Source organism: Theobroma cacao, chromosome 3 (assembly GCF_000208745.1).
Source record: "Theobroma cacao cultivar B97-61/B2 chromosome 3, Criollo_cocoa_genome_V2, whole genome shotgun sequence".
Taxonomy (NCBI): domain Eukaryota; kingdom Viridiplantae; phylum Streptophyta; class Magnoliopsida; order Malvales; family Malvaceae; genus Theobroma; species Theobroma cacao.
The window spans coordinates 24,652,908-24,674,983 of NC_030852.1; the positions used below are offsets into that span (position 1 = coordinate 24,652,908).

Below are 22,076 nucleotides of genomic sequence, written 5' to 3' on the forward strand. Positions count from 1 at the left end.
CAAAAGTCACCTTACTATAGTTAAGTTGACTGTTGATCTCAAGCCAAATCTTCCAGATCTATATGTCTGTTTTCGTCATGCATTCTATTTTAGTTTTTTCTACTGAATTTCAGACTTTCATTGTTTTGGCCTGAAGTTTGAGACTGAAAATTGTGATAGGTGAAAACAATAGTGCTTTTCCTTTTGGAACTTTGGATGTATGGGATTTTTTATGCCAAGTTTTGTCTCCCCTTTCATTTTCCTTTTTCATGGTCCTGTGTGTATACTGCCCTGAGTGTGCCGCCCATTTGGAAATTCATTATTTATTGTGAAGAAAAGAGAAACAAAGTATAAAGGAAGGCAGTATAAAAATGCTATTTAAAATGTTCATCTTGTGCATGTCAAGACATGTAATGGAATTGTTTGGCCTTCCATATTATTTCTCATGTCCACCACGTTATGACTGCATCCAGAGGTCGCTTTTTGTGCTGTTTGTTGACTGGACCATCTCAAGATTGTTTTCATTACTGGAAGCTGTTGAGAGAAAAAAATTCAATTTTAACAAAATACAGTATTAATTCGGATCCTAATTGGTTTGGCAGTCCAAAAAATTCTCACTTTCTCTCTCTCTGTCTCTTATATGTTAGTGGAAACATTTTAGTTAACATTGTCACAATGGTCACATATATAAGCATTGTAAATTTGGTTCAGTTGGTTAGACAATAAGTGGTTGAAATATCTTAAAACTTGTTAGGGTATGTTTCATGATTGGTGAGTCAGTTTTTAAACAATTAGTTATGTTTGAGGATTTTGTAGAAGATGTGTGAAGAGTTTTAGAAAGATTAGAATTATATAACCAAAGACTAGAATGCATTAATCTAAGATGAATTGACTAAGAAAGTGGGAGATGCTGGCAGCAATGGTGAGAAGACCCTGGAAAGCACTTAGTGTATATACAAAAATGCATTTGTGCAAAACTTATTGATGTGCACATAAGCATCATACGTGTGATGAAACGAATAAAATTACAGAATATTGAAAGGTTTTGCAAATTTGAAAACCATGTATGTTATGAGTAATGAAGCAATTTATTAAAAATTAGATGAAGTCGTTTTTGTAATAAATGGGAAATTATCTGGAAGTCCAGAGCAAAATTGATTGCAAAAGAATAAGCGGTGTAGTTTTTCCTAAACAACTATCATAAAGGAGTTTGGTCCTTAATGCAAGTTTAAAGAAGCTAAAGGAACTCTTAATAATTCTCTCTTCTATTCTCTACGTAGGCTGCTAAGATTTGTGCAGTAATTTTGAAAATCTCTAAACCTCATATTGAATAGGGCACTAGGGGAACCATGTACCTCTTAAACTCCCATGCCTTGGATAATACTTGTATCATGTTTTTCAAACAGCTTGCTTATTGATGTACACGATTTTTTTTTTTTACATTTTGTAACAAATGTTATTTGTAGATATGTCGGATATTAATTGACAAAATTATTATCTTTGTAACTATTTTGTACATTTTGTAACAAATTTTATTTGTACATATGTCTAATATTAATTGATAGGATTATTGTCTCTTTTTTTTGCGCATCTTACTCATTGATGAATGCAGAACAATTTATGTACATGTTATGATAGCTTTTATCCATCTATTGACAAATTGTACATATGTCAAACATTAATTAGTAGGATTATATCAATAACACCATTTCTATTACATGTGAGTTGAAAACTCTTCAAGAGATATATCATTGTCGTAATTCGACTAAAGCTATGAATCGATACAATTTTTCTATTTCTATCAATGCTTTTTCCTTATTTATAAATCACACAAAACTTATAATTATTTTGTAAATAAACCATAAGTAATACAATTATTTATCTTTCACTAGCCTTCTAACAAAAAATTTTTACAATCACTACTTAAAAGATTTAATTATGGGGTTAAATCTAGTATGGAATTAAAATCTTGAGTGGAAAATAGGTATAATTCCTACTAATGGCCATTGCTTTGGAAGGGCCTATGACTTGGGAAATTAAAGCTACAAAAATATTGAAGTACTCATGTCACCATACAAAAATCTTTTTTAAGAAGGTAGGGAGACACAGAATAAAAGATCTTGTAAATTCCCATGAAAAAGACCACAAGAGGAGAAGAATTCTACTGGAATCTGCTAATCTCCAGTGGAATCTTCAAAATGTAAAGGGTCTTTTTTGTAGGGAAAGATGACGTGTTGTAATAAGTGAAACAAAATATACTAAATGTGACAGAAAAGATGATTGGAGGAATCCTTGAAACGTAAGTGCTTTGGTGGTAGGCCGTGAGGATTAAGAAAAGGTGGAGAAAGCAACAAACCACGATGGGTGGAAAAAGTTGAGTAGAGAGAATAGTTAGAAGAGCTTTGAGAGAGTTACGAAAATAATCTCTGTTGAATTTCTAATAATTTTTTATTGCCTCCCAACTTTCCAAACTTTCCTATTGATACTAAATAAGAGCGTTTTTTCAAGAGCAGTTAGAAGAATGAGAGCACTTGTAAGAAAACGCGTTCAATCATGGGAGAGCGAACTTGCCATGAAAGAGCACGTTAAAGATCAGTTATTGGATGTAAAGCTCAATCATGGGAGAACATGCAATCATGAAGAGCACGTTAAGAAACAACTTATTAGATGTTAGGCTTAATAATGGGACAACGTGTTGGTCATAGAAGAGTACTTTAAAGAATTGAAGAGAATAAGCATGTAATGTATAAAATTTAAGTAAAGTACATGTACTTCAAAAAAAAAGATTAAGAGAAGTTCTCTTAACTACATCCATATTTGAACTATTAAATCAAACACTCTAAAATATCTCAATACTTCAATAAATAATAATTAGCTAAAATTGCATATCTACTCATGTCAAACTCAAGAAGACTTAAAACCCAAGGCTAAAAGTAAAAGGGACGTTGGGGCGTGTCCGCCTGGGGAAACTACCGGGGAAAATGAAAGGATCGAAACGCGCATTGACCTGCAGAACGTGTACGCAGTGTCGAAGGAAAATGAAGCCTAACAAAGACAAAATAGGAAGCTGTACATGAAATTCACTGAGAGAAATCTAAATTAATAAAAAGTAGTTCTAATGCCCAAATCACATCAATTAATCCACATAACTTCATGACTGTGACAGAGATAACGAGGCTGCAATCCTTTCCTGGGCTTTCTCTACCTTTTCGATTGCTTTGTTGTGCAATTTGTATACCATTGATGGTAGCTGTGGTCTTTGGCATTGGTGTTTTGCTGTCCGTGTAAAGATTTTTTGTGAAGATCTGTTCTTCTCTCATTTCAGAGTAGTTAAAGATTCCTCTGGTTAAATGTGTTTTATAGTGCATAATTTATAGGGAAAGGACACGATCTTCCACTACTTTTGAGTCTTCAATCTCCTTTTTCTTGTAAATCCTTCCTCGATTAATGACGTTATTTTATATGCGAAGTAAAAGAGAAGTGCTGCATGACCTTGAATCCATTTTGGGCAAGGAAAGAAAGACACTTGACAAAAGAAATTTTGAGCAATAAATAGAGAAAAGAGTATACTCTAGAGTCAAAAAGACAGTTGGCTGATTTATTATTCTCAATTTTCTTTCTTTCTTTGCCTTCTTCCAGCTACTTTATTTTTCTTTTTTTTTCTTTATTTTTCTAATTTATGTGTATGCTTCTATCACTTAATTTATTGTAATTGACTCCGTTTTTCAGTTAAGAAAATTCATAAAAGGCGACTACCGTGGCAATGTAAAAGGGACGTATATTCCGCGGATGTTTGCCTGGAGTCATGTGTCAAATATTTGTCCACCTAACATTATTCAAGTTTTGAAAAATTCCACTTGGATATGCCACATCAGCTAATTAAATGATATTAAATTTGATATCGGCATGTTATCAATTATTCTTAATTGTACAATCTAGAATAATAATACTTAAATGTATAAAATTATTTAAGAAAGAGTCATTTAAGTTAAGTTCAAGAGGTAAAAGTGAATAAAATTTAATTAAAAAATTTTAAATATCAATCATAGTGCTCCCTCTTGTAAAAATGGTCATTTTGAGAGGGAGAGACTAAAGTTAACAGTGAATCATCGTAAGGATCAGTTGAGTCTAATTTTTTTTTCTTTTTCAATTAATTTAAATTTTGCTTAAAACTGATCACGTAGGAAAAATAAATAAAATCCTCAATGTAATTATCAATTTTTTCCGCGAGATAAATTTTATTTTTTAATAATTATAATTATAATTTAACCAACAAAAATTAATGTGAAATGATACTTTAGAATTTTATTTCCTCTGCCGTATTTAATAGTGTCCAATTTTGAATTTCTTTTTTATTTTTTGTCAAAAGAGATGGCCCTACTTGGCTTTTTCTTTTTCTACATTTTGAATTACAAAGTTAATTGAAAAACTTTTTGAATTTTTTTTTCTATGGTTAGTTGTATGCACTGAATAGATCATTTTAACAGTTGAAAGGATTTACATTCACTTAAATTAATAATTGCCTAAAAAAAATTACTTTCTACCATTGTCTCGGCCTCGGCCTTAAAGGATATCTTACAAACTGGACAACCTTTTCTTGGGACCCAAAAGTTCGGATGAAAATAAGGATGCATCCTACATGAAACAAAACAAAGCTTCGAACATACTGGGTAGGGGAATTGTAAAAGCAATACAATGCACAAAATTAAAAGGGGCGACCATATCCAAATAGGCAAATGCAATGGCAACGAACAGAGAATTGAATTGAACTATCACTCTTGAGCTTGGGAACATACCTTACATCCCATCTTCATGAATTAATTTGAAGATTTCCTTGACTTTCACCTCGGCCCAGATAACGTAGATGGTGAAACTGTTGAAGCAAAAGTCCCCAAAGCTTCCGGTGTTAATTCATTTAGAAAATTGTCTTTCAAGTTACCCGCAACATCAACTGAACCCTCAAAAACCTTCACCACCGTGGACATGGAAGGCCTCCTAGAATATTCAGTTTGTAAACACCATGCCGCAACCTTCATCATCTCCACAACTTCGACTGCATTTGACTGCATATCATCGCTGCAGTTATCAACTAGATCCAGAAGTTGCCCTTCTTCTTGCTTTCTACTAAAAACACCCAGTAAATGCCTATCTTCCTCCTGTTGAGATCCATCCACATTTTTTCGCCCGCACAAAATTTCTAGGACTACAATACCAAAGCTATAGACATCTGCCTTCTCAGTAATGACTGAGCTTAACCATTCAGGGGCCATATAACCTGGCGTTCCCCTCATAGTTGTTATCACTTGGCTTTGGTCTCTTCCAATTAGCTTAGATAACCCAAAATCTGAAACTTTAGCATTGAAATTCTCATCTAAAAGAATATTTTGGGGTTTGATGTCTAAGTGAATTATTTTTTGGTTGCACTCTTCGTGAAGATAGGCTAGTCCCTTGGCTATATCTAAAATGATTTTCTTCCTAATTTGCCAACCTAGAGCAAGCTCTGGGATTTTGTTGAAGATCCACCTATCCAGCGACCCATTAGGCATGTACTCGTAAACTAAAAGCCTACAAAATTTTTCAGCACAAAATCCAACCAAACTTACCAAATTGAAATGGTGAATGCTTCCAATGGTCTGAACTTCCGCTATGAAGGACTTCTTAACTGGACCAAAGCCATCAAGATATTTCACTGCAACTTCAGAACCCGAAGGTAATGTTCCTTGAAAAACTGATCCAAATCCTCCTTCGCCAAGCTTGTTGCTAAAATTCTTTGTGACGTTCTTTAACTCTTCGTAAGAGAATCTAGTTGGCATTCCCGATATGTTGTCTAGATAATCCTCCTCGACCTCTTTGAACCCCCTTTTAATTCGTAGAAAAAGGAAAATGCATATAAGAAACACACCAAATATAGCTCCAAGAGTTGAGCCCAGAATAACCACTATATCCTCTCTTCTCCTTTTAGGAAGATTTGGTAGTGCAGGGTTCTTGTTAGAATTCTCTGCAATTGGATTATTTTGAACCTTTATAAAAGTTGAGACCAGGGGTGGATTAAAATTAGAAACCGTCATTCTGAAGGAGAAGACTTCAGATATCAAATAGCAGCTCGAATACCGATCGACAAATGTAGCAGCTTTGCAAGAACAGTTCTTTAAACAGGCCTGCTTGCAATCTTCTTTACTTGTGATCCTACTAGAAATACCGTTATATTGGTTCCTAATATAATCAGCGTCCCGGAGCTCGAGAAGGCTCTGATGTTCAGCTAGATCACAAGAAGTGGGTAAATTTGCGGTACACCCAAGATCCTGCTCTCTATAATTTATTGGCCTAAAATAAGTTGGATCACTTTGAGTTGCAAATCCAAAGCAGTCGCATCCGTTTTCTGAACAAAAGCCATATTTTCCACATACCAATGGATAATCACATCGATCAATGTCGAATAGATCAACCCCCTCCCATTTCGGTTCTTTCCACTCATATGTCTTCAAGTGACCGTCACTTCCCAGCTGTATAAAATTAGCTGAATCTGCCACGATGAAACTCCCAAACCTTCCACTTTGAAATTCAGCATAAAGTTTCCCTGTATTCATTTCCTCATCCAAATAGCTGGAGTAATAGATTTGGGAAGGATCTGCTTCCAGATAAGCAGTGAACCAGCCATCAGTGATAGCAAATGCATACAAACCATCACTTGAGTTAGATGTCGATACACTTGCCCTTAACTTCTGCCCAGTCACTAGCCTTTGACCAAGAACTAAAGAGTTCGTTGGATGAGCAAATGACTGCCAAGCCGTGTTATTGGTTTTGTCAAACAGCATGAGGTTTCCCTCTGCAGTTAAGTTTAACCTTGAAACTGGCTTACCTACTGTATTCGGGGACCAAACCACTGCACCGTTGTCGTCTTGCAAGATTAGCCTTCCTTCTCTAGTCAGTTGCAATATTGCTCCAAGCCCAACTGGATTGTTTCTATTAGCAGACCACACCACTTGAGGAGAAAAGCTAGCGCTACCATCAGAACTGGTCTTGAAGATGGAGACAGCAAATAGGCAACTGTCACCCACAAAGCTGCAGTTGAAGCCACAAACGAACATTCCATTAACAAGGATCGGTCTCACACCAGCTGTCTCCCAGAAACTTAAGTCAGATGACGGAATGTTTCTCCAGGAATTCGGGAAGTCGACAGATGATGGGTAGTTTACTGTTTCAGCACTAATCAGAAGTGATAAGGAAATAAGTAGAATCAAAAGTATTATTAGAAAGTAGCTACAGGTGCTCCTGCCAATCGTCATTGCTCTAAGACGGTCAATGGCCTTACAAATTGGAGAATAAGCTGCAAGAATGGTGTCAAGTTGGGTAATGTAATTTAACAATTCATGTTATCATATGAAAATCACTTTTAACACCGAGAAAGAGAAGAAAAGTCCGTGGAAAAAGAGAGGGGAAACAAGAAGAGTATCATTTCCTCGCACAGGTCAACGCAGTAGGGGCAAGCAAGTAGCAAGTAGCAACTAGCAACTAGCAACTACTGGGAAAAAGCTGGGAAGGAGAAGCGCATTGATCTGCGAAACTTGTACGTCGTGTTGAAAGAAAATTAAGCCCAAATTATACTTCACAGAGCGATTTTTCTTTTTTTTTTTTATCACTTGAAATGCAAAAGCCAATTATAGTGTTTTTTTCCATCAAAAAGAACGAACACCTTATTTCTTTTGGCAGAGGACGTTTAGATAATTCTTAACTATTTAAAAATAAATAAATTAAATAAGCTAAATGTAATATTTTAGAAAAAAAAATGTTATATATTGGATTACACATGTTTTTTTACAATAATTATGAATACGAATTTTTCTTTTTCCTTGTCCCCCTTGGGCTGGATTTGACCAGCCTGGAGATGGGGAATGAAGCACTACACGAACAAAAAACTTCGGTCAGGTCACCAACCATTATAGGCTTTAACATTCACAGGGAATACTCAGTCAGTGCATAAACTTAAGGCCAATTCATAAAAGAAAGAAAGGTCAAACAATTCAAAGAGAAAAAGAGAACTTTATGATTTATCTTTCCACAACGTTAAATGGGAAACATAATGCTCCATTGCTATAAATATCTGAAAATAACGAACAATAGAGCAGTCTCTTCTCTTATAAAAATGGATTAACTCCGATGAAGAAATAAATTTCCATGTCTAAAGAATCCATCTAAAAATTTATCAACTCAAAATACTCTCTTGAGAGTTACTATAAGAAAGCAGCCAAAACAATGAGGACAAGGCAATTGTTTAAAGCTCAAAGTGAACCGAGGTAATCTTTTATCAAACTGAAGACTGGCGTAGCATTAGACAATCCTTCCAATCTCTGAAACACGATTCCATCCATTCGGGCCTGAACTCCATCTGAAAACGTCAAGTCTTGCAGCACTTCTTTTAGCGTTTGGTCTACTCCAACTATGGAGTTCCCTATGCCACTTAAGATCTCTGGTAGTGTCGGAGAAGGTCTCGACAACTCAACAAGTGTAACCTACTCCATTATATCACATTCATCTATATTTGAGAAAGCATAATTTTCCAACATGACATATGATGTATAATTTATTTTCGAAGAAGAAAAATGTAAAAAGCTGTCCTTAACAAGAACAAGACAAAAAAGACACTCAACCCAAATAGGTTATGTGCAAAGCGTTGAGAGCATAAGTTTTTAACATGATATGAGTGCACAATTTATTTTGGATGCAGAAAAACATGAACATGTGTCCTATTCTATATTATATAGCAGGATGCAGTTCTATCATATAGCATTTTGTATCAGCCCTAACGGATGGTGGCTAATTCCCTGTTGCTTACAAGTTACACCTAGTGGCCACTAACAATGCCAAGAAACTGATTCCTCCACAACACAAGCCTTGCAAACATAGATTATCCTACAGGATTTCTCCTGATAAGTCTGAGAACAAGAGTTGTTAACCACCAAATAGAAATCTCAAGATTGAAAAACTGCGAGACTAAGATGCAAAAGCCTAGGTCCCTCTAGGGCAGTACTGCATCGGCTACATGACAGAAACGTTAGGTCTCTTCTCATATTGATTTGGCCATCCACATAGCAGTATCTCTGTTGTATTAAACCAAGGAAACTACAAGAACATAATGATATCTGAAGACTAAGTCATCATATCATCCATCCCAGGGGTTATAATATCAAATTTCATAACAGAAAAAATCTTTACGCATGTCAGGTATCATAAATTTACAGAGTTTACCAAACCAATCTGGAGTAAGTTGTGCTTTTTCAAAATGATATTTGAACAATAGTAATATCCATCCTTGGAATAAGTTTCCATGTCATAAAATGAACAGTAAAGAACTCACCTTCCTGTCCTGGGGTATATTGGCCCTATGTTTTGCAATTGCAATAGCCCGAGAAAGCCCCCCAATAGCATCTACCAAACCACGTGAAGCTGCATCTCTACCTGCCCATACTCTGCCTTGTGCAACCTCTTCCATCTTTTCTACCTGTTGAATGACTCATATTCAGAGGGTTTTTTCCCCCTTTTCCCTTCTAAAGAAAAATAGAGAGGCAACTTGGCATTGCTTCTAAAACTGGAGATCAAAAGGAAAAACATACAGGCATTGATCTTGAGAAAGCTGCCTTGTCTCGAAATTGTTTATATGCATTCTGTGCAGACTTGGCAAAAAGCTCGGCTTCATCCGATCTGGTATATTAAAATTAGTTATCTTTTAGTCTATTAAAAAAGAAAATCCAAACAAAATAACAACTGCTTTTCGAAAAAAGAAAAAAAAAAAGACCAGTAATAGGACAAAGAATAATTAACAGGCAAGGGGCAGAACTTGGCTTTTAACTCAAATATCAAATCATACTCTAATCTGGATATCTTTTTACTTTCGACATAATCAAACTATCCAACAAAAACATTCACCTTAAAGGCCGCTGCTCAGCTGCAAAAAGTTCAGCATATCTTCCCCTTGATATGACCTCCTTATTGAAGCCAATCTTTTCGTATAATTTCCCCAAATTAAACTTCCCTGCAAGCGAGCAAAAAGGAAAAACAAAATCGAAATTGATTTTATAACTTGCAAAAATCCAAAAGGCTTATGTAGGAAGCCAACATCTTTGGTTTTCAGCCACAAAAGCAATCTGTTCATAAAAACGAGGAAAAGGCAAATTAAGATCTACAAAAGCATTTTACTATTATCTTCTTTTTATTTTGTTAGTTGGAACAGCCTAATGAAGATAGCAGTACAAAAAGGAATTGATTCCTGTATGAGAGTATTTTCGTGTGGTGTACGGTGAGAAAAACCATATTGAATTATTCATCAACAAACTGCTTAGATTATTTCTAGTCAGAGATCTGTGACAGTACCTTATCATAAAAATATTTGTGAAACCAGAATCTTGAAGGTTACTGTCACTAGTCTAGTCATAATAAACTAGAGATAAGGAATGAATTCAAGCAATTAGTTTGCAGGTTTCCTTGTTGAAGAAGCATTATATTAGCATCACAATTGAACTGTAATTCAACAAGGACATTCAATTAAAATAAAAAATTATAAAAATTTTACAAAGTAGGAACCATGTACAAAATGAGACATTTGGTCATTTCATCTCTCAGATATCTGCAACTGGCAATCTGGTATAAGGCTTGGATATTTTGGTTTTGGGGACAAACTCAATGGAAAAATATTTGATTTTCAAGGTTGTTACAGAAGTTGCAAAACTTATAACAAGTTGCTGATTGTGAGGACCCAACAGATCTGTATCTTTTAGATATTTCTATTTAATTCCCTCTGGCCAAATATTTAATATTCTTTTTAGATGTATTACTCATGTCTTGAGAGAAAGAATGAATATACAAATTAAAAAAAAAAAACCCTTTCATATGTAGCTTACTTATAGGCAGTTTTCTGACTCCCAACCAACTTCAATCTCTTTATTTTACAGCCATAGAAACCCCATGCTTATCAAATTTCAGAGAGTTGGTTCACCTGTGACAACTCCAATTGAACCAGTTAAAGTCAAATTTTCAGCCACGATAGTCCCAGCTGCCATAGCCATATAATATCCCCCACTAGCTGCCACATCAGACATGGATGCTATGACAGGTTTTGATTCAGCCAAAAGTCTTATTTCCCTCCACATTCTGGATATGATAAAACATCAACAATAGTTAGCCAATGGACCATAATAGATTTTCTTTTTCATATTCCATTTTTTTATTTCAAAAAGCAATACAAATGCTGATTGTTAGCATATGATACCAACGTTCCAAATTTGAAATGATTCAGAATGAATCAAAAAAAAAATTACATGTCAGAAAAAAAATATTTATATCCAAATTCTCAAAGTTCTACACGTTTTATAGGGATATGGTTTATTTTGTTTATGTCATTCTCTCATTATAATATGCAAAAATGACCAGGATGCATGCTGGATTATTAGTTTTTGGTGCACTTTCTTTGCACTATTTAGATCTGAGAACATCAGTATCCTATGTTCCTCATCTGTCAATCTTTCACATAGATTCATTTACTTCTCTTTTTTGGTCCCAGATAATCATCCAAGGTTAACATATATAATATTCTATATATCTTAAGCCAATCATTTGCCTCAAAAACGTAGTTTCACTGCCAAAATTTAAAAAAAAAAAAAGAAAAAACAATGGCTTGGAGGACCACATGATGATCACAAACATTAGTGCTCTGCAAAGAGAAATTAAAAATGAGACCAAGATGCATTGTCATAGATATACTAGGTATGGAACCTCTCATCTTCAGCTGACATTGAGATTTGAATTAGATGAAAGCATCTAAATAACCAGTGAGCAATAAAACACAGGTAGTTGGTATGGAACTTCTCATCTTCAGCTGACTTACAGAATTGAATTAGATGAAAGCATCTAAATAGCCAGTGAGCAATAAAAGCCAATGCAGCCATCAGAAGCAACATGGTATAGATACAGCAGCAAAGCATGGCCATTCAAGTATAAATCCTGTGATTTTGAAATCATTATGTATACTTATGCATCTGATATTCCCTTCCTAAACTGTTTAAAATTAAAACATTCTATCGGACCTCAGACATTGAAGAAATGCAATGCATAAAAAAGCTGAAAAAAGAGTAATGGTGAATGCAGTTAACAAAGCCACACTGGAACTAATGCACACTGCAAGCAAGCAGCAGTGAACATTACTGTACCAAATCCAGCACTGAGGCTCACCTACCTCCTGAGGTAGAGAAACCTAGACACACACAACCTCCAACAGTCGAATATCATCTCTTCTTTTACATTTTGGACATTTAAAAGAAAAATAAAGATGAATTTTCAGCTTCAGAACATCCGCAACTGATTCGACGTGGAAAGAAGAAAGAGCTGTCCACTGCAGCATGTAGGCAGAATGACTTGCCATATCCTCCAACTCTAAGATGACTATGCAACTAATCCTCTCTTCTTTACCCTAATTAAAATCACTCCAACTTTTTAGTTAGCTTCCTACATCATTCTCCCACTCTATTGCCTACAAAGTTTACAGGTTCAAATTGATGGAACTCGTAGCATTTAGCCTACACATTTGATAGAGATTAATGTACTAGCTTGCTTACTCATGGCAGTCAGGCACTACAAGATCAATGGTAGAAACTCTCTTTATTGTTTGCAAATTGTTTGAGGCCACTGTTAGCAACAGGTAAGGTATATGTCGAAGGACCGAAGACTAGTCGGATGGATATATCAGCAAGGCTATCATCAGCAACGATCTGATAAATTCAAAAGCCAAAACTCTCTTGATTCATTTAGAGGTTCAAAAGTTTACCCACTTACTCAGGAACACTCATGAGCCATTGCGAACCTTGCTAATCTTGAACATGGAACATTGCTACTGGGCTACTGGCAACACAGACCCAAATAACTGTTCCTTCCCTACCTGAGGGCACATGCTTCAACTTAAAATATTCACGTGTGATTTATCTAATTTTAGAATAAAATACCTATGTTTATTAGAAACTCATGAAATATAGTTACACCAATGAGATTACACTAGTAGTATGATGGGCAGGGGAGGTTTTCAGACTAACCACTTCTCCAGCCACACCACCAGAAAATACACATGGTAAACTTTGACAAATGCAAGCTTATTTACCATGCTAAAAACCAAAACTGATCCACTACTAACTCCACAAAGTTTCATGTACCACAAAATGTAGGAGGAAAACAAGACATTGCAGTATTGCACAGATAACAAAAGCTTATACATTCTTAGTTGTCTGACAATAATTAGATCCTTAAAATGACACTTACTAGAAAATGTCAAATTATAGCTGCACTTACAAATCTGAAGCAAGAGCATCACCTCCAGGGCTGTCAATTCGGATGATAGCAGCCTTGTATCTTTTCGACTCTGCAGTAAATGTCAACTTAATTGTTAAAAAAAAAAAATCACTAAGGGTGGGAGGAATGGGGATTAGTAGTAACTGACATAAATAAGCCAACACCCATGCAGAAACTAAATTATAGTAACTTTGTACATGTAAATGCACACATGTTCTTTGGATATAACTAATAATATCCACCAAAGAAGGATTGTAAAAGCTATCTGTTTTGTAGTACATAAACACTAGTGAGCTTTGAAAAAGCCATGATTTTACTCTTTTTTTTGTTCAATTCATCAAACAAACATTAATGTCCATTTATGTAACTATTGTAAAAGCATATAGTAATAGTGAATATGATTTAATAGTCTTTATCATTCAAAAGTAAACTAACAAATAAATGCAGCAAAACACCATTCATGCCAGTGACAAATATTTAAATCTTAAGGACTTATGTCTTTTGGGCTATTTTCTTTCAGTCACTGCAGAAGGTTGATATTATTTGACTGAACATTTGATCTCCCTCTCCCTCTCTCTTAAATCCTAATTCTCTCTCAACCGAATCCTAGTTCTCTAATATTTTGCAATTCTGGTCCTCGTTATTTAATGTCACATTTTCTGCTCTTTGAGTACTTTCTTCTACATGGACCGTTGTGTTATGAAGCTACCTGGTAACATTTCAAGTTGACTACCAAATTACCTTTTTGAAGAAACATACTTCACAAATAAGACAATCATATTTTACCTTTTTCTGTATTTGTCAAACTTTAAGCCTTGTAAACTCAGGATGAAAAAGCATGCAATATGCTTTATTGTTTTATTCCCTCTTTGAAGGTGGAACCAGTGCATATGCAACTGAGATTCAAAATAAGTAAATACTTCCATTTGAACAGTTAAGGTTGTCAAGATCCAGGTTTCTATCATAATGCATTTAGCTACTGGCAGAACCCATGCCACCATGTAATCAGACAACTTTGGACTGCTTCAAACACAATTCTATGAATTGCACTTATTTGTCTGTCAGTATAAAGTTGCTTAGACATTGGATATGGTCCTGTTAAATGTAAAATTTAGAGCTAGAGTTTATTTCATCTACACATCATTGCATGAAAGGTAAAATCAGGTAATACCTCTAACACTACGAATCTTTTCATTGATTTGCTCTGCAATGATACCAGAACTTGGCGCACTTAATGGACTCCGGACACGGCTAATGCTACCAGAGGCTCTGATCACAGCTATTTGGTCTCTACCACCTGCTAAACCAAGAGTCCACTTCCTAACTTTGGAGTATTTCCTACATTTTCCAACAAAAAAAAGTTAAGTAAATTTAACATGTACGCCATTTTGAGTTGGCAAGCAATGGCTTAAATTTTACAGTAGGCTTGGTGTGGCATAAATCATCACCAAGAAAAAAAGAATATATAATATTAAAGATAAAACTTCTTCAATGAAACATCAGGAATGTAACATACACATGTCTATAGTTGAAAGTTGTAGAACCAACAGACTAAACATGCTGCAACACAACGTACACATTTGAAAAAGAAGAAAAAGAAAAGGGAAAAGCAATGATTGTCGAAGACAGAATTTAGTTACATTATAAAGCATTTCCTAATGCAAGTCTTAGGTTACCTGGATCATTGAACCAGTATTTTAAAGTTTTCCAAGTAACTATGACCTTGAGGAGATTATACACGGTATAAACGCAAAAACCAATATGCCACTCAAGGACCTCTAACAAGATATAAATTTTGAAATTATTAAAACTTTTACATCAATGTATCAAAAAATGACAAAATGAACAGTAGGATTCATAACCATTACGCTCAACTTGTGATATGAAAAAAACAAATCTCTGTTGAGGTACATATAACTAGGGCTTAAGCCACACAATGTAGATAACCACCTCTCCCCCCCCCCCCCCCCCCCCACCTCGAACCCTTCCAAGGAGTTCAGAACTAAAAGTCTAAAACCTTAAAATCAAAATTTAAAGATCAACTGCTGGAATTCCCTAAGGGCCATAGTAGAAAAGGATTATCATCAAAAAACTTGAAATAACAGAGTAAAAAATTTCAATGCCTGAAGATTATGGAGACAAATGACAGGAATTACCTGTAATCAACCATAAGAAGATTTTTATCCTTTGGGACTCCAAGCCTCTCTTTTAACATTGAGATAACCTACATAAGTTACAAACATCAAATATTAGTCATATAAATCTAGAGAGCTAGCTTAAAAATTAAACTGGAGACCAACCCCTAACACCAGTTTATGACCACTTTCTGCCGCATTCTTCAATATAATGCATAAAGCAGGCATCAAAGGTTAGTAAATGGTACATATAGCAAGCTGTCTGAACCACCAAGTTTATATACCTCAATAAAATTATATATAATGTCAGCTAGATTATTAGTATGTCTTGATAACTTTGTTCTTTCTTTTAATCCCTCAGAGGCTCTAGATCTTGGGAAATTTTTCCACCATAAGCAACTGTTAAGGAGCTAGGGAGCACTGTATGCATTACATTAATAAGATTTACCAAGTACAACACCAGATGAAATTATGCCATATATTTGTTTATTTCAACAGCACACTGCATTAGCATCTGATAATTCTACCTGATCATCATAATGTATATTCGTTATCAAGCCCTCCTCTTTCAGCTTTTCTACTTTATAGATCCCTTCATTAATGAAGTTCTCAACATCTTCTCGTTTCTTTCCTGCATAAGATTTGCATGAGCCAAAAATCATCTTTAATATTTGAGATCAAAGCAAAACTATAAAATACAAAAAGCACCTTTTGAAGAAGAAACTACATCCAACCAATTCCCATATATGTTATCAAGCAACGAAGTAAGCATCTCACAATTTTCTTCCGACATAGTCTTCCGTGTAAGCTGATCCCCAGCACTTTTATATTTACCAATCCGTTGCACTTGTGGTTCGATTCCTATCTTCTCAAAAACACCTGCAAATAGATTTTATACCACCAATCTATTGTTAAAATGCAAGCCACAACCATGCCATTGACAAATACTATTAAACAGATGTAGGCTAAAAGTTGAAAATGTGAAAGTATAACCATCAACCAGGGAGCTACATAAAAGAACATATAGCAACAGCAAGATGATTTATTTTATGCATCTATGAGATGCAAATGAACTACATACTGGTTCCATCAATAGCCCTCCACCTATTCATATTTCAAGATAACTAACTAGAGGTGGTGCCATGATTTTCATTTTCAAGGATTACAATAATAATCTTAAAAGAACCACTCAACTACAATCATTGCATCACCAAAGAAGAGCTTCTGGCAAAGGGAAGGGATATTGAAACGCTTTGTCATAAAGGCCGTCAAAACTCTGCTAGAAATCAATTGAACTAAGCCATAATCACCAGCTAACTAGGGCCAGCAGCATGAATATTTCTCCATCTGGTTCTAAACTAATATCTTCCACAAATGCTTTAAAAAATAAATAATAATGATAATAAAAAAAAAAAAACTTAATTGCTTTATCAACCGATAAGTAATTTTTAGCACCTCCAAATCCTCCATGGCAGTGCAACCACAGGACTAATGATTACATATAAGTTAAATGGCTAAAAAATTCACAACCACCTTTCTAATCTTTTATTCTTTGCAACATTTAGAATTATCTCACTTGAAATTTCAGCATGGAAAAAATTACTAGTTTTAGCAAGTTAATGGTTCTGAAAGGTTGGAACTCTTATAATAAAAAACACAGTTAAATAGTGTTCACAAGATACTGAGCAAAGAATTTATGGTTGGACAAACCAATCTACGGGTACTTACCTTTGTTAGAATGGTTGTTGTAAACTTAACAATAACAAAAAAAAAAAAAAGATGTAGCTTGTCAAAATGGTTGAACTATGTTAGCAATACTGGCAACCATAAACTATTCCAATGATAGGAACACAGAGGCTTACAGAAGATCAAAGGATAACTTTTGACTCTTATTCTTTTGCCTTAGCATTGCACAAACTTATTTGGTGTATCCAGGACACAAAAGTTTGGTATATGCTCCCTACTAAACATATTTGTTGTGAAAAAAACCATGGCAGTGCTAAGCTTGAGTTTAAGAGGGAAACATCAAATCACTTTCTGAAGTTAAAAAGAGTTTCCATTAAAGTAGGTCTATACAAAGTACACAGAATGTAGATTTAGTAAAGAAAATATATGTAATAGAGTGATAATGAGAATTGGAGGTCTAGACATACCACAAAATAGGCAATTTCAGTGCCCTGAATCAATGATTTAGAAACTACTAGAATTGATGGAAATTTCATTTGAAGGATCTGTGCTCGTTGGATGAAATGGAGTGGCATATCTTGAGTCTAGAGTGAGAAAAAAAATACACACATAAGGAAAAAGAAAACCTTTTGCAAGACAAGCAAACAAGACTAGCCATGATTTATGGAACTGAATATTTGGCAGGAAAGTATCAACATGTCAAAGAATTGGGTGCTGCAAATATAGGACACTAAGATGAATCTCATGACATAAAAGAAATACATCCAAGACAAGAGTGACGTTGTAATAATTGTAGAAAAACACAAGAGAAACATCTAAGGTGATTTGGATATGGAGATGAATGCCTACAAGTACTCTTGTATGAAGATGCTACTAAACATATGATGCCATCTAAGGTGACAGAAACTATCAAAAAGAAACTTCCTTTATTGATCTTACAAAGAATATAGTCCTTAAAAGAGAACAATGGCATAATAGGATCCATGAAGACAAACACCACATACTGGAAAAATTTTGATTTGTTGCTATTGTTGTTCCTATTTGGCTATTTCTATGTACAAAACGTCTGGGAGCTCAGAATAGGAGGAAGTGAAAAGGGATATTTAGAAGGCTCTAGAAAACAAAAAGGTCCATTAAATTTCCAAAAGAAAAAGAAATCATTTTGTTGCATCAAAGTTGTAAAGTTCGTATTATGTCAGTTGTGGCAAGAAATAAGCATGATAAAAATGTTTCAGACAGATTGTCCACTAGGAACCTGTCACCTAACTCAAATCAAATAATTAATTAGTCCCACATGAAGCATCTGATTTATCCCCCTAGCTAGACCTGCTAATTAAATTGACTTGACCAAAGATTTTATATAAGCCCAAAGAAACAGAAAATAATGTCCACCACAACTATAAAAGTTTGAACTGTAATCATTGTTGGACATGCCACCTTTTAGATGTAGCCAAGTAGAAAAGAAAAATAAAAAGATTAAGGTTCCCATACATACAAGCTTTTCAATAGTAATTAAAACCAAAAAAAAAATGACAAAAGAAACAATAAGAAAGTGAGTGAGATAAATTTATGCCAACTAACCTCCAAGGAATGATGCTTGAACAGTCAAACCATACAAAGAAAAATAAGCGCTTGGTGGAGCATAGATCTCTTCACATGCGCAGGCAAGGTAATACTCTTTCTCCCCACAGGCAGGGATATATGCAATGATAAATTTACCTATAAGTTTCATAAAAGATTAAACTATAAATCCTTTTAACAATTATCTATGTAGTTAAATAATATCTAACATTATGCATAGAACAAATTTTACCCTCCAGATATCTAATATATGGTAACACCTGTTAATTAATGAGAAAAGTGCTTGAAAAACATAATTAAAAATCAAAATGATAAAAGAATTTACATTGCAAGATGAGCTAAGGTATCGTCATTATGTTTGCACAGAATAACTAAAGCACATTTGTACCAGAGGTTATTCACTGTACAGATAAATGATTACACCCCTTACCCCCTACACACCAAAAAAAAAAAAAAACCTTTTCCATTCACAAGCATCCATGTATGAATGCACAGAATCTTTTAGTTGTCAATAAAAAAATGCTTTAATGTTATTTAAATGTGGTTACGGCCACAGTAGCTATTACCCTTCTCAATGAATAAACTCACCAGTTTTCACTCATTTCAAATACCCAAGGTCCAACAGTTCAATTCATGTGCACCGATATCCAAAATTGAAGTGAGACAATTAACTCTGTGAGGCTACCTGATTTCTTAAAATTCAAAATATGCCTCCGAATTTCTTCAACTTTTCCCCATCCACAGTTCAGAGGTTCAATGTGGAGATAGACACCAGAAATACGAGGATCATATGCAGCTTTTACGAAATTCTCACAAATTTGAGGCAGAGACAGTCCTGAAGAGAAACGGCTCTTTAGCTGATCAGATATCTGAACATGAAAACAGTACAAACTTTCAAACCAAAATATAACAATTATATCAGAAGCTACAGTGCAACAATTTCTCAGGAAAAAGAAGCTTAAATATAAATTAATGGCATTAGGGTACAGCTGAACCAATCCAGATGCCATTTTAGCAAGTTTTAGATCTTGGACACTTCTCACTCTGGACATATGTATAATCTGAAATATCAAAAATCAAAGGGTTCTGTCTTACATGATGACCTGCTTTCCCTCATTTCATTTGCAAAACATAATAATCTAAAATACCAAACAATATGGTGAGAATGTAAAAAAAATGATCATCAAACAATCAGAAATATTTCTTGTGGAGGGGCAGCACCGCAGATGCATATTACTTGAAGACTTCCTAGCACCACAGACCTACAATTCCAGCTACAACTCAGCTAAACAAGATTAAAAATAACTCAATTTTTCAGAAAAATGACAATCCATATACATAAGATTCTACAAACAAAACAATTCCTGCAAATTGTATTCATTTCACCTTAAAGTAGCGACTCCATTAGCATCTGTAGAAATTCAATTATTGCTTCACCAAATGCAAAAAAAATGCAATGCAAAAATAAAACCAAAAAATATATATAAAAATGAGAAGGCCTAAGGAAAAATTAAAACTGAAAAGAACCAAACCTGGCCACGCAGTTTCATGGTTAAGACACTGCCTTTTCGAACCCTTTCCCAAGGGAATGCAATAAGCATCTTAAACTTAACAACGAAACTCCTCCACCCACTCATCTTCTCATACTCCACTTCTCCACTCGGATACTCCTCAGTCTCAAACTTTTCACCACATTGACTCCCAACTTTTTCTTCTTTTTCATTCTGGGTCTCGGCGGAGGATGAGGAATCATCGAAAGCACGGGTGGAAAAGGAATAAGAGAATGAAAAGTTTTGCTTTTGGAGGTGGGGGTGGGGGTGGAGAGCTGGAGAAGAAATTGAAGGAAAGAGAGAAATAGGAGAGTGGCATTTGGAAAGAGAAGGGACTGAAAGAGGCCTTGAGAGGATTGAAGTGAGAGTTCTGGGGTGGATTCTGGGGGTGGAATGAGCAGTGTGGAAGAGTAACAGTTTTGACATTTTATTTTTTTGGTTTAATTTAAGGAGAGGAACTGAAGGGGAAAAGAGCGAAGGCAGAAAAAGATGAAGATGGATGGCAAAGAATGGAGAAAAAAGGTGCAGTTTCGTCCACGTCACACTTTTGGGCATGACAGATAGTCCTGGATATGTGTTTACGTGAATCGTTTGGGCCAAAGCCCAAAATGGTCTGTCATTCTTCTCTTATTCTTCTTCTGCTTGTCCTTGAACGTATAACAAATATTTTTATGATCAATTGCAATGCTTTTTCTTTTTGTTTGCAAAAATAAAAAGTTTTGGTCTAATGGAATATCAATGAACTCAGCCAGTGCATTATCTTTAAGGCATATTATCTACTTTTCCCCAGAAAACAATTCCAACAGACGAAAAGGAACTTTGTCATTGATCTTTCTATAACGTATATGTGAAACATAATGCCTAAAACATTGAAGATTAGAGCAACCTCCTCTTGCCTTTCTTCTCCTGAATGAAATTTGATCTACTCCAATGAACAAATGAATTTGTCCTGTCTATCAGCAATTGTCTAAATGACCCATTTACATGATCGAGTCTCTTGAGAATTACTAATAAGAGAAGGTAGACAAAAGACAAGGACAATAAGGTAATTGTGTAGGCTCGAGCCTCTGGAACACTTTTCCGTCCATCCGGACCTGAACTCAGTAGGAAAACGTCAAGTCATGCACCACTTCTTTTACTGTTCTACTACTCCAACTATGGAATTCCTTTTGTCACTTGAGATATGTTAGATAGTCTTGAATTGTTATTTAATTAGGATTGTTTAATTTTAATTAAACTAGTATACCTTGTTAAGATAATATTTAAATCTAGTTATATTAGAATAACAATTCCTAATTTTATTAGGATAAGATTCCTAATTGTATTAGGATAAGGTTATTGTATTTGATACTATAAAAAGACCCTATGGGTTAAAAAATAATAATAACCTAGATTTAGATAGAGTGATTTAGGTGTACGTGGGATAAGGGTTTTGAGTTTGAGACTGTTCTTGTATTCTCCTGATTTTTCTCTTAGTGATTTTTTCTCTGTTACTGTGCCCGTAGACATAGGTCATCAAAAGACCAAACCAAGTAAATTCTTGTGTTCTTGTGGATATATTTGATTTCTTTCTTTCTTTATTATATTGATTGGGTTAGATCTTGGGTAATTCTTTAGAGACAATTTCGCAATTTCCCAACAAACTGGTATCAGAGCTTCAAGGTCTTGAGTCAATCTGAATCTCGCTATGGCAACTTCGTCGACCAAGTATGAGATTGAAAAGTTTAATGGAAGAAACGATTTCAGTTTGTGGCGTGTTAAGATGCGCGCATTGTTAGTGCAACAAGGACTGTTGAAGGCACTGAAGGGAAAAGAG

The 22,076-nt window shown here is 34.9% G+C and overlaps 2 protein-coding genes across 3 annotated transcripts; both read right to left on the bottom strand.

Moving 5' to 3' along the window:
* Positions 4,505-7,265, bottom strand: LOC18604932 (G-type lectin S-receptor-like serine/threonine-protein kinase SD2-5). Its single transcript, XM_018116974.1, has one exon. The coding sequence runs from the start codon at positions 7,263-7,265 to the stop codon at positions 4,821-4,823; it is 2,445 nt and encodes an 814-aa protein (XP_017972463.1). The 3' UTR covers positions 4,505-4,820.
* On the bottom strand, positions 8,000-20,740 carry LOC18604933 (serine protease SPPA, chloroplastic). Of its 2 annotated transcripts, XM_007037643.2 has the most exons (13): positions 20,243-20,740; positions 19,396-19,579; positions 18,711-18,848; positions 16,152-16,322; positions 15,971-16,074; positions 15,465-15,532; positions 14,480-14,646; positions 13,309-13,378; positions 10,970-11,124; positions 9,904-10,009; positions 9,591-9,678; positions 9,335-9,478; positions 8,000-8,489 (listed from the first exon to the last, which is right to left on the bottom strand). In XM_007037643.2, the coding sequence occupies exons 1-13, from the start codon at positions 20,684-20,686 to the stop codon at positions 8,259-8,261; spliced, it is 2,070 nt and encodes a 689-aa protein (XP_007037705.2). In that variant the 5' UTR covers positions 20,687-20,740; the 3' UTR covers positions 8,000-8,258. The 2 variants fall into 2 exon arrangements, with proteins under 2 accessions (XP_007037705.2, XP_017973739.1); XM_018118250.1 differs by lacking the exon at positions 18,711-18,848.

Excerpts from the sequence above, each read along its gene's own strand:
- LOC18604932 (XM_018116974.1), bottom strand. The coding sequence starts at position 7,265 with ATGACGATTGGCAGGAGCACCTGTAGCTACTTTCTAATAATACTTTTG.
- LOC18604933 (XM_007037643.2), bottom strand. The coding sequence starts at position 20,686 with ATGTCAAAACTGTTACTCTTCCACACTGCTCATTCCACCCCCAGAATC. Across the intron at positions 19,580-20,242 it reads CCATGAAACTGCGTGGCCAG|ATATCTGATCAGCTAAAGAG; the intron begins GTTTGGTTCTTT and ends TTTCATGTTCAG. Across the intron at positions 16,323-18,710 it reads TCAAGCATCATTCCTTGGAG|GTGTTTTTGAGAAGATAGGA; the intron begins GTTAGTTGGCAT and ends ATCTATTTGCAG.